Genomic DNA, 13361 nt, shown 5'->3' on the forward strand with positions numbered 1-13361 from the left:
GGGATCAATTGAGCCTTTACTGTACACCTGCCATAAGGAAGCCATGAAAGCAGCCATTGCTGATCTCCTTCTAAAAATAAAAGTTGCCTGGCTGTAAATCTGATCCTCTGGTTAGATTGATTAGGTGACTCACCTGGGACAGGTATGCCCTAAGGAACTTCTCCACTGACCATGCAACCTTCATCTCTGAGCATCAGCATAAAGGAGCCCTTTTACATTGAGCTCCAATGTATTCATAGACCATCAATGTATCAGAGCCATTCTTCACTCTACTCCAGTATAAGTGGGCCCTTCTATACTCACCAATGTAAGCAAGCTTCTCTCCACCGACCTCCAGTATAAGTGGGCATTTCTCTACTGATGTGATTTTCTGCATTTCTATCTTCCACCAATTGTTTAATTACTGAACAGAACAGAAACTCTTTTTATTTTATAGGGCACAGTAGCCTTGAAAAACAATGTACAGTGTGAAACGTCAGTACATCAAATCTTTATCTTTTAGTTTTGCTGATCATACAAACACGAAGCTTGGATGTAATAATGTATATTAGGAATTATTTGAGACCTGATAGTTATTTCCTCTTCAGCAATGCAGTTAGGAGAGGTAGTTTTGCATTGTCATGCTTGTTTGTTAAGTTTTTATGAAGGTGAACATGGTATAAGAAGTCGTTGTGGTTTCCATGATGCAAGGAGCATCAGTCATTTCATTGTACAGGTTGCGAAGTAGGTTTGTTATGAAACAATGATCTGTCATTTTAATTAGGGGTGTGGTATATGTTGTAGAGCATGGTCTAAACCTTCATGTCAATCAGCTTTTCTCTTTTGCTTATCCTATTGCCAATGAACTGCCTGCCTGTTTTTTGGAAAGTTCCAAATGCTTTCTTCTTATTCTTGAATTAAAAGCTAAAAATTAAACAGCACACCATTTAAAATTAAACCATTTATTAACCATGAATTGTAAACATGAGGTCCATTGTGTTGAGTAAACCTTCATCCAATCTGGGTAATCCCTGGTACTGGCACACCGGGACAATAATACAGACTCTGGTACAGCAGCATGGATTATTATACACACCGGGCATCATGTAGACTCGGGAAATACACGGCCCATAGTAACCTATCCAGTCCGAGTTGTTCTTTTTTCCATTTTAAATTAAAAAATAAAGCTGTGACCTTATTGGCTGCAATAGACAATATAAATTATATTTATTTTCCTCAGATTTTGTACATGAGCTACAGTAGGTGAATGATGGAGGTAGCCATGGACAGTAATGAAGGTAAACTCATTGCTGAATAAGATTGGCAACAATTTGATATTGATGAACAGAACAGGTTTTAGAGGGGTTACCTTATCCCAATATAAATGGTGTCACAGCAGTCTATCTTGTTTAATTACTTACCAAGCACACTCAGGAAAATATGGATAAGCCAAGGGTGCATGTTTAACAGAAATATGGTAGCAAACAAATTATAGGTGGTCAGATAATGGCTGCAGGTCCATAGCTTTCTCAGGGGCTCAGCCATCAAAGTGTAAAGTAGTCATGGCCTGTATTGTATGTGCAATCTAATTGAATTCCAAGAGTGCTGTATGGAGGACTGAGATGAAATGTATTATTAGAAGAGGTGGACATTATGCTTATCCCTGACAAATGTACAAAGAGTAGAACACATTCACCCAGAGGAATAGTCCCTAATCGACTAATAACCAGCCATAGACTTACAGGACTATTCTACCCTCAGAAGCGCTGATCATGGAGGCCTAGTTAGTAGATATTTCATTTTATCCTAATTATTTAACAGTCTACAGCCATGCTACAGTGGAGGAGTCACACAGCTCAGGAAATAAAGCATAGCAAACCTTCAACCATACTTCACCCATGGGGGGCGCCGCGAGCCTCAGGCCATACTACCACCATGGAGGGGGTACAGTAAGCCTCGGGCCATACTACAGCCGTGGCGAGCCTGGAAGCGGAGGTATTCTGGAAGATGTTCAGAAGATATTATAGTATAAAAGTGCTGTTTTATGGTTCATTTATTTGGTAAAAATTTTAAAACTTCATGAAAGAATAGTCCAGAGATTTAAATTTTGGATAGCCCACTGATTACCTTCCCCCCCTCATCAAAGCGCTTTTGCTTCAGTATTCTGGAGCTCTTCTTGATAACAGTTAATTATCAGTAGAATTATAATCATTTAAAAGATTTCATTAACCAAAATCAGTTCTATTAGCCTTTACTGGACCAGCCTTATATGACCAGTGCTACCTTACTGCAGCCGATGAGGTACGATCATGCAGAGGGACAAAATGGATGCTCATGTGCTAACTCCAGCGACCGAAATCTGTCTGGTTGACCTGGTCTGCAGTACCATACACGGTCAAAGGGAACAAACCTAATCATCTGACAGATTGCATGAAGACAGATCCTGCAGTCACATGACAGCCAAGGCCAAGTGGTATCCTGAGCAGCATTCATCAAATTGGCAGAGGAAGAGGATTATGGGAAAAACCGTGGCAAAGTGACCAAATGTGCTCGATTGCTACATTCAAATTGCAGGTGCATTGTGGGTGCATGTCCAGCCAGAGGCCTTGAACCACATCTGACGCCAGCACGTATTATCTTCAGCCGAGACCTCCGGGAAGGGTTTATCGCAGCCGATTCATCCGCTGATGGGTCGTCAGGAAAGGCCCAACGCTTCTCCGTTTATTACATTTGTTTAGTCTTTAGGCTCGATCAGCTCCCCCATCGACTTTGTCTGCACAAGGAGAGAAGGCAGAGAGGAGTTGATATTGTTATACCAGGAAATTATCTATTTATAGCATACGTATCGGACGGCAAATCAGGAAAGGAAAGCTAAACGGCATAGCGAAAGATGTGATGGACTTCTGCAACCAATCACAGCTCTCGTATTTATATCTCAAGGCAATATACTTATGCTAACTTCCTGAGCTGCATTCACTATCACCATCAATGGAAGGAAAATTCACAAATCATTATTTGTAGTCGTAAAGGAAATCTTTACGAATAAAAACAAGGTGGGGGCGTTATTAATGACCTCCTCTAAAAATGGCAACTGTCCAGCTGGTATGTTCTGAACAGATCCACGGACGATGAAGGATCATTATGGAAGTGAAGGGGAAGGAGCACAGCAAGGTGCTGCTCGGTCTTACTCCTCTTTCCATAGAGCAGAACGGCGCTGTATGTACAGAGCTGGTCCATGTATCGTTTGTCGTTGGAAAGGATCTTTCACGACAATTATTGCATGTGGGTACATAACCAAAGCAAAGTTTTGAGCCAAAACCAACTCTAAAGATCAGAGAGTAAGAGGGGGGTTATCTGCTTTTAGAATCCACATAGACATCCATGGGACAACTAATTCTGTTCAGAACACAAAGGGAGAAAATGTATTGGGATCTAACCTCTATTCCTATTCAGGCGCACCAGGGTATATTTACAACCCCCCCTCCCCCCCAATCACTGCCCTTACCAAATCTTCATCTTAAAGATCTACGGTATATAAAAGAGAACCTGTCATGTAGGGTACCATTACCTATCTGCAATCACCATAATCTGCCTTCCATGCTTTCAGATTCACAGAATTAGAACAAGTATGTTGCCAGGGATGTTCTAACCCCTAAGCTTTCTGAGCCAGTAATTCTGATTAAGTCTGGTTTGATCATACAGGTAAATAGAGGAGAGGGAGATGTCCTGGGAGAAGGAGCAGGTAGACTTTAAGTAGCAAGAACAAAAGAAACCTGAGCTCCACTTGCCCTGAGTACAGCCTATAAGAGATTTGCATCATTGAAGACAGTGCAGTTTCTAAATTTTTATATGTGTGGGATCATTTAAATGTTTATATAAGAAAGGGACTGTGCCCATACCACCAAGAACACGCATGCCTGGACACCCAGGTTATATTGTGCACCATTATTAACCCCCCTAGCGTTCTAATTCTGTCCGTTTTTTCATGCAAAAAGCTTTACTTTTTTTGCATGGAAATGTATTTTTCATTGTAGGCTAAAATATTTAGGCATAACTCACAGAAATATGTCCAATATTTAATACATTTATTAATAAACTTTAAATAAAAAAAAAATAAAAATCTGTTAAAAAAAATATTGAAACATGTAATATAACTCTACAGTAGCATGTAAAATATATAAATATATATATAAAAATATTTGTTTATATAAAGAATTCTTTGTATTGTACTCAATACAGCTATTTTGTATTGAATCCAACAAAAAATTATTTGAATTTCCCGCCGCACCCCAGGATTACCGCTAGGGGGGCTATTTATATATCTAAAAAAACTAAGAATTTACCTTGGTACATGGCTTTAATTACACAGACGCACACTACCATCATCAGGCCGTAATGGCACCTGCAGGCTGAAGACTTTTTAAAGAATCCTCCAGCCTGCACGTGATGATCCCCGTGCCATAGCAGATATGGTGATCACGATTAAAAACGGTTTTGTTTGGTTGTCGACAATTTGCGTGGACTGACGCAGTCAGTGGATATCTATCAAATAGGAGACACAGACTAATATACCCCAAGCTCAGGGTATCATGCAGGGTCTCGAGTGAGAAGGGGTTAATTTGTCTTTCCCCTGAATGTTTGGGGTGAATTATATCTTTGGAATCGGGTCAAAAGGTTCATGGCCAAGGCCATAACACAGAGAATAAATGCTGATTTATTAAATATTTCTACCAGTATAAAGTCCAGCACGGGAGGACTCGGCTTATTATCGTACAATCGGGTTACCCATCAACCATACAGATATGTGAAGTGCAAGGTGAGCAGGTTCATCATTGAAAAAAATAGCAACAAGGGATCGCTTTGCTTGCTCGGTTGGCCGAAAAAGTTTTTATCCCAAGCTCCCGGAGTATGGATGCCTATGAATACCTTCCACAATCTTAGAAACATTCCCCCTTAAATCTTACATTGAAAGTGAGAACCTGCGTGTGTGTCACCTGTAGAATAATACCTCACCCTGGTATCCGGCTTGCACTTTTGTAGAATTCCAGGGGCTGCCTTTGCTTACCCCTTCTAGAAAATGCTAGTTGCCTGGCTGGTATACTGATCCCCTAGCTACAAAGCAGGACAACAATGGCAGAACTTATCCCATGACAGGTGCTCTTTAAGAGCTTGATGGGCCGATTGTACTGAAGCTTTACTGACGCCCTGGTGGTTACCTTTGGGGACGAACTTAATCGAGCTGCTGAATATTCAGAAGCGGGATTGGCCCCTCTTTGGCCCCTCGTTTATGAACTCGTGACCCAGTCCATTGCCGCACTTCCCGCAGGAGACCTGAAGGAGGAGAGGGATAGAATTAGTATGTGGAAATCCCAGCCAATCAGGTTAATGATACAATGACAAAATGAAAGAGATGGCTGTCTGGGTATCAGTTACTTGGCACAGCTAAGGCTCCCATTCTGTGCCCAACGCTGCCATTGGATGAATCCAGAAAGTTGTGCTAGCTTCAGAGCAGCCTTAAATGCTGTTGGGCCACATTCTAGCACCTACTTCAGGAGCTAGAGTTCACTTCAGTAACCTTGCATTGATACCATACTTTTTACAGCACATAAGGAGTGCTGAAGTGATCTCCCAAGCAGTAATAATCACCATTTGAGGGACCACTTAGCACTCCCAAAGTGCTCTTCTTACCCAATACATTAACCCGGCAGTGATTAATTATTGATTACGTATTGCACATTGTGATCTCACCTTAAAGGCGTTGGGCCGTTCCAAGTATTTGGAGACGCTGTCCTCGTGGATGGTCTCTGTGAAGGCGGGCCACGGTGAAGAGTGTTCGTATTTGGTGCGGCTGGAGAAGAGCTCCTAGCCACATTTGGCACACACGTACATTCCTAATTGACAGAAATACAGAAAGTAGGAGAAATCATTTTTAGAAAGCTGGAACTTGTAGACTTGGTATCGGCTGTTTGCCCTCCCCTGAAGAGCAGCACTCAGTTCGGGGGAGGGATAATAAAGGCTAGAAGCCAATCAAAGAGCTGCATGCAAATTTGCTGACAATGAACAAGATGATTGGAGGGGACAGAATAATAGAAAGAAACTTCCACAAGACTTTTCCTCTCCTTTGTATCAAAGGAATGAATGGGCCATCATGAATACAAGCTGGGGAGGGGGATGGAAACGGGTTGCTTTTCACCATTCTGTAATTTTTATTTCATTAAATTTCCTCTTACAAATCACACAACAGGAAATCGGCTGATGTAAGCCACATTGGGACAGTAATATTGCACACTGACCAAAATCACAGAGCAACTTCCAGGTTTCCTATGAGAACATTGTGGATGGGTTACCACAGATACCGGAGTGTCGTTTAGGAAATATGCAGAATCTGAGGGTTCACTGCACAGCAGCAGAATAAAGGGGTCAGGATGAGCAAGTCCACAGATCAGATCTCTAAGTATCCCTTTCTATTGTAATCTTCTCACTACATACAGATGTAATGGGGGCATTCTTTATACTTGTCACCAATTTAAGGAGTGCTTTCCTCTGACTAGCCACCAATGTAAGGTGGGAGAGGGGGCATTCTTACCACTAGCCATTAATGTAACGGGGGAATTCTGTCTATTTGCCAGCAATGTAAGGACTTTCCACTGGCCACCAATGTATCGGGGGAACCCCACTAGCCTCTAGTATATAGGGGGGAGCATTCCAACTATCCACCAATAAAAGGCATTCTTCCACTAGGGCATTCTTCCACTAGCAACCAATGTAAGGTGGTGGGTAGGGCATTTTTCCCACTGGCCACAAATGTAAGGAGAGCATTCTTCCCAATTGCTACTAATGTAAGGTCGGGGGGGGACATTCTTCCAACTGGCCACCAATGTAACGGGAGCATTCTGCCCATTGGCCAGCAATGTAAAGGGGGCATTCTTCCCACTAGCCTCTAGTGTAGGGGGGGCATTCCTCCCTCTAGCCACCAATGAAGGGAGGGCATTTTTCCCACTGGCCATCAATGTAGTGGGAGCATTTATCCCAGTATCTATCAACGGAAGAGGGGGGCATTCCTCCAACTAGCCATCAAAGGATGCATTCTTCTGACTGGCCACCAATATAAGCAGGCCACTCTTCCAACTATCCACCAATACAATGGGGGCATTCTTTCTACTTGCCACCAATGAAAGGAGAGGGCATACTTCCCATTACCTACTAATGTAATGTGGGAATTCTTTCCAGTACCCATCAATGGAAGAGGGGGACATTCCTCCAACTAGCCACCAATGTAAGGGGGCATTCTTGCCACTGACCACCAATGTAAGCCGGACAACCTTCCAACTATCTACCAATACGGCGGGCGGCCATTCTTCCCAGTGGCCTGTAGCATGAGACACATTCCTCCCACTAGTGGCCATCGTATGGGGGCATTCTTCCCACTTGCCACCTATGTAAGGTGGGGGGGGGGCATTTTTCCCCAATGTAAGGGCCATTTTTCCCAGCAATAAATTGTTGTTACCGAGGGTTCCTCTGGCTCAGATCCTTCATCCCAAGATTTGGCAATTACACAGCTGACCTCTCCCAACCCCAGAGTGTTCATAACAGTGCCAAACATCCCCATAAATCAGCAACAGATAGAAACCACCAAGGTTGGTCCAGGGACCATGCATTTTAAGACGTGAATTGACGCAACACTGCGTTCCACTGCCTTGTACAACAAAGCACACCGATAAATCGGTAATCTCCAATAAAGTGTTCTCCCCAGCCCCTTTTAGCCGGGTGGTGCGTACGTTTCAGTAACCACCCGGCTGTTTTTGGGTAGTTAATGATGAGTTGGGTTACAATACAGGGGCTGTCACCCACCTAAAATTTGTTCCCACCCAGCTTAAAATATTTTCTGGGCTGAGCACTGCAATAGCAACCCAACATTAAAGTAATTGTACAACTTTCTGATTGGCTGACACACCGAGCCCCTTCTACACCCAAATATTAAGCCCAACACACACAGCTGCCCTTCCATTACCATTCTCGAAGTGGTCTCTGTACTTCTCTCCGCCAAAAAACGAGCAGAAAGACATGGCGATGTGATTATGGACAGCACTAAGCTAAGTTTGACCCTCTCCGGCCACTGTCCCCCCGCACACTAGCAGGGACCAGGGGAGCACGTTGTGTAATAGACATAAGAGGGCGCGGCGTTACGTCAGCACAAGGGCGTGTCTCTCTACAGTGTCCCTCCTTGACTCCCAAGCCGCCATATTTGTTACTGGCAAAAAATCTTATCTTGCTATCAGTATTGGGGGTGTGATAAGTCCTGGTGATAGGGACTGTACAGTATGATACAAATATGTGAAAATATCTGGACTGGATGGATAGAAGTTCTTCTTTTATACAAGAATTATTCCAGCTTGGCCAATAGCGTCACTGCTGCATTCTTTGGCACAAATTGTCAGGATACAACTGTAATATCACCCACACCTGCAGGGGGCAGGTTACCTCCAGGGGTCAGGATGAGTCATTGTCCTAGGGCCAAAGGCAAATCGCTTTGTTGTTGTGTTAAGCCTGGTTTGGACAGCAAAGCCCAATGCTGCCTGTGGGAATGTGCCTTGGGGGCAACATTAAAGGGGGACTAAACCTAAACCCTAAATACAAAAACAGTGAGCAGGCAGGTTGTTTATTTTGGAAGGGACAGAAGATGTGTCTGTGCAATAACACAACATGACTTGTTTCACAATTTTCTCTATAATGAGCATTTAGCATGCACACCTGTCAGGATTGAATAAACCCCCATGCGCATGCGTAGCAATGACATCATTCTGGCTTGGTGAATTAAAGTGTCCAAAGATGGAAAAGGAGGGGGCGAAGATTCTGATGAAAGAGCAAAGAGAAGTGAGTTTAGTTAAATAACTGCAAATAAGCAGATAAGTCTGTTTTGTAGCAGAAATATTTCCTGTTCCATCTGCAACAAAGAACCTGCCTGCTCACATTTTTTTTATTCCTCTTTATGTCTTTAGCTGAATGTGATCCTGGTGAACACATACTCCTCCTCTGCTACTGCTTCTCTATGCAATGCATTTGCCATAGACTATAGTCCTATAAAGCATTTATGAAGGATCTCACTGCCCCCTAGTGGATTCTGCATAGAAATTCATAGGTAATGCACTGTAGTTCAGACTAGTCCTAGTATTCATAGGGTTACATAGGGTTACACTAGATAATTGTGCTTTTAAAATGAATGAATACTGTTGTATTGTTTATTGATCATTGTTAAAAAAAAAATTCAACAGCATCAAGAGATGACAATCCAGAGTGATTCCTGGTGCATGGATTTGTTCTGACCATGATCTGTCCTCACTCCTGTGTGTATAGATGTCCTAGTCAACAGCACCCAGGCAAAAAAATAAATAAGTATACTGCTCAACCATGGTCATATGGTGTAAGCTTGTTTAGGAGTAGAATGTATGTAAGTAAAGTATTTGCAAAACTTTCAGCTTTGTTGAGCCTTTATAGCAACATTCAGCTTCAATACAGATAAGGGAAAATGGATCTCATGCTACTTTTACCACTACAGAAAGCTTGTTGAATACCTGCTAAAAGCTCTCTAAAGCTACAGTCAGCACTGTATTTAAGATATATTTGAAATATCTCCAAACTGCATCTACACTGCCTGGCCAAAAAAAAAGGGGAAACACGGTAGATTGGTCACTACAAACCCTGAACCCTATGGAGAATCTTTGGGATGAGCTGGAGAAGACTTTACACAGCGTTCCGAGTGTCCTATCATCAATACTAAATCTTGGAGGAAAATAATAGAACTCTGGATGATAAATGCTGTGACAATACATAAGATTATAAAAGCCATACCATGGGGAATCTGTGCCGTAATCAAGCTAAAGAGAATCCAATGAAATATTAGACTGTGGCTTTTCTTTGGCCAGCTGTGTAGTTTGGTTCAGCAAAGCTTGGTGAACGTGTCACAAATTGAATAAAAAGCAACCATTTAGCAATCGTACCCAATTTTTGTGCAATTGGACAATTTAGAGCCTGACGACCTTACATTCTACAAGTGCCGAATGATACAGAAATGATCTCATGTTATTTTTTTTATGAATTATTATTATTTTTATTAAACAGGATTTATATAGCTTCCAGTTGGTATATTGGTGGCTGTGGTGACGATTCTAAGTCTTTGTAATCCATTGCAGGAGGCTCTGACATTCTGCTGATTTCTGCTCTCCAACTGGTCAGATGTCACCAATAATCTCCTCCGGGCGTTTAGGCCGCCTTTGAATTCCTCTGATCAGGAGTTAAGAGGAGTTAATGCATTAAAGAATGGATGACTTAATGAATTTAGCTTCTCAATTCCCTTTTAGTCAGTAAAGCAGGCTTATGGAGGCCAGCGTGGCGATTTCGAGGATCTGGAATTTGTGCTTAAGCTTTCTGTGTCTAAACATCCGCCATGATGGCAAGCAACCCGTAAATATCGCCCCTTGGGTGTGGTGGGTATTTGAAGAGTCAAGAAGACAAGTCATGATTTACGATGTCCTAAATACAGTTATTTTACCGTGATAAAGCTTTGTTAGCGTATGACACCTTGAGAACTACAAATCCCAGCTGTGCTATATGGATGTATAGAACAAGAAGAGGGCAATACAATACTGTTAGGAGTCAATGCCACTGCTACACCTACTGTCTCTTCCTGTAAATCTCACCAAACATTACAATCTGGTTGGACAATTTGCTTTTGATCTGCCAGCAGCTGAGTCAGAGACTGCTTGATTGCATCAAAGTTTGAAGGGGAGGGGTAACCTCCTTCATTAAAAGCCCATACCCCACTGCCTACTTTTTCCAATATTGTCCAGATCTGGTCAAAGGTCCCATAATGCATTGCTTAATTATAGATAATGTTTATTCTGCATATATTTGCCTTTCCTGCTCTCGCATTTCCATTCTGTTTTAATCAAACATTCTTATTATTGACCCAGTGATGTCTCTGCACTTCTAAATGCAATGCAGGCAGATTGTGGAGGAGCCAGTGCTATACATAGCTTCCATAAAACATCACAGCACCCTGCCTCAGTACTGTCTTCAATTACCCCAGTCCTGAAAGAATCAGGGGTCTGGCTCTTAGGCAAAATGCGTTAATGATTGGATAGATTTGGGCATTCTTAGGCAGGCTGCATGCAGATCACCCTAGGTAAACCCCCCAAGTGATTCTGAGACTCTATGACACACAACAAAAAAAATCTGATGGGTGTTTTATCCATTGCATTGAATAGTGTTTACTCTGCATTTATCTCTAACTTTAAGAATATTCAAGCTCGTATTAATTAATTCTTATTACTGCACCGGTCCCCCATAACAATATCCTAATGACTACAGGAAGTCCATGAAGATCAGCTGGGGACACATTTGTGGGCCTATAAAGGGCAGGCACTCCAGAGGGCACTTGATATTAATACTATTTTATGGCTTCTTATTCTCTTATTATAGCTCTGTCTATAATGTTTGCCTGGTAAATATCAACAGATCACTAAGGAGCAGAAAAAAAACCATATCACATGAAAATGTTACTATCCAGTTTTGTATCCAGTTGTGCTGGTTTCAGACATGTCAAAGACAACCTGGCTGTTACCGTAGCATGCTGTTTATACAGACATAGAGGCAATAAATATGGCCAGATATTATAATGTAATTAGTAGTTTAGCCAGTAGGGGGCAGTGTTTTTCACCACCAGGCAGCAGTGTTATTTTTTCCACTAGGTGGCAATGTTACATATATCAATCAATGGCAGTATTATGTCTACCACTAGGTGGCAGTGTTATGTGTAATCTCTGTATAGTGTTCTTTTTTTGGGACTACATGGTTATGATGTAATTCTCCTCCTCTGTCTTCCCTTTGCTTTTCAAACATACGAAGAAGGGCTCAGCCTTGTATTTTGGTGGAACCCAAGCCTCCATTCTAGTTTGGGAAGAATTGGAATCTTTGTCTGTTATTGGCCCTTTTTGGAGGGGTCCTTTCTATTTGTCTTCTGACCTCTCACAAAGGTAAAAAGGAAAGATGAGTAGAAAATCCCAAACAGTTGTTACCAGAAACAATTGGGAAATCTTCAATTGGATACATTAGTTTTATACCCCCTGACAGCCTAATATTGTCTTTTTCCCACTGGGTGGATTTGCCCTCTTTATTTGTCATGTGATAGATGGGAACTCCAACATCTAAAGGGGTCATTAGTAAATGAGGGGAAATTTCTCATCATGTTGGATGGATTTCCATTTACTTCCTGTTGTTTTTTGCCAAATTTGCCTGGGGTTGCCCCTTCCCCAGCAGGATCTACTGGCCCCTTAACTGGGGATTGGGGGCAGATGTAAAAGTCGGCTTCCGATATATCAGAATCCAAAATGGTGGCATGGGAGTAGCAAGACAAGAGGAGGAAACATATTCAGGTCAACAATAGACTGTAAAAAGGACTTTTACCATAGACTGGTAAAAGGATTGCGCTTTACTTCTTCTTTAGCACACCAGGGGTTATTTTCTAAAGGAAGCTAAATTGACCATTTACCAAGGCGAATTGATTTAGCTTAGAGAATGTGGTACATATTAACCGATAATGTGCAATCATTGGATGGCTGAAGTCAGCAAAAGTTTGTATCATCTTAGCCCCACCTTATCCCTCTTGTAACGGGATCATTCACTTTGCTATGTGAACAATCCTTGTAGCAAATCAGCGGTAGTTACAAATATTAAATCACCTGACCTGTAAATTTGGAGATGGTTGATGTCTTCATGGCTCTCCATATGGTGGTTCTACCCAGTTCCCTGGTGGCCACACACTGAGGGTCACAATCAAATTGCCCCCCATACTTGCTGATGGAGAGATACCCCACCAAACTCTTCCTTCCTGTATGGTTTAGTGATATATATGTGTCACTTTTACTTTTCACGAATAAAGCACCCTACCTGAAGGTGGCAGCATTCTCAGCTCCCGTTATTCCTCATCTTCGAGTTCCTTCTTCTAATGGACCTAGATTACTTACAAGGCTAATAAAAGCTCTGAGCTCTGAATCTTGCCAATCTGTGGATTTTACACTCCAGCAAGGCATGTTCTTACAGCACATAAAATATTAACGAGTAAATACAGCTTGTGATCAGGGCCCAGCCACTGCTGACAATCGCAAAACCTTCTTCAGTGTCCGGAAAGTAGAACCTTTTGAAACCAGATCACCAAATCTAAGCTGCCTTAAGTCAAAAGAGCAAAGTTGTCCAGGAGGACACCGTCTGCATGAGAAATGAAAAACTTGAATGAAATGCGGCGTGCTACCTTGAAGTAATTATATATCCTGAAAACCATCAAGCAGCAAATACAAATTACACTTTTTGTATGAGTTGTCTCTTGG

General features: G+C 42.1%; 1 protein-coding gene across 1 annotated transcript; it reads right to left on the reverse strand.

Moving 5' to 3' along the window:
• Positions 1-925: 925 nt before the first annotated feature.
• Positions 926-8120, reverse strand: MSRB1 (methionine sulfoxide reductase B1). The gene is given in 4 exon segments (XM_072417501.1): positions 926-2752; positions 5196-5310; positions 5728-5870; positions 7991-8120. Coding segments are annotated over 4 exon segments (345 nt in total). The 5' UTR covers positions 8046-8120; the 3' UTR covers positions 926-2720.
• Between the last annotated feature and the right edge of the window lie 5241 nt (positions 8121-13361).

This window comes from Pyxicephalus adspersus, chromosome 7 (genome assembly GCF_032062135.1).
Source record: "Pyxicephalus adspersus chromosome 7, UCB_Pads_2.0, whole genome shotgun sequence".
NCBI classification, from domain to species: domain Eukaryota; kingdom Metazoa; phylum Chordata; class Amphibia; order Anura; family Pyxicephalidae; genus Pyxicephalus; species Pyxicephalus adspersus.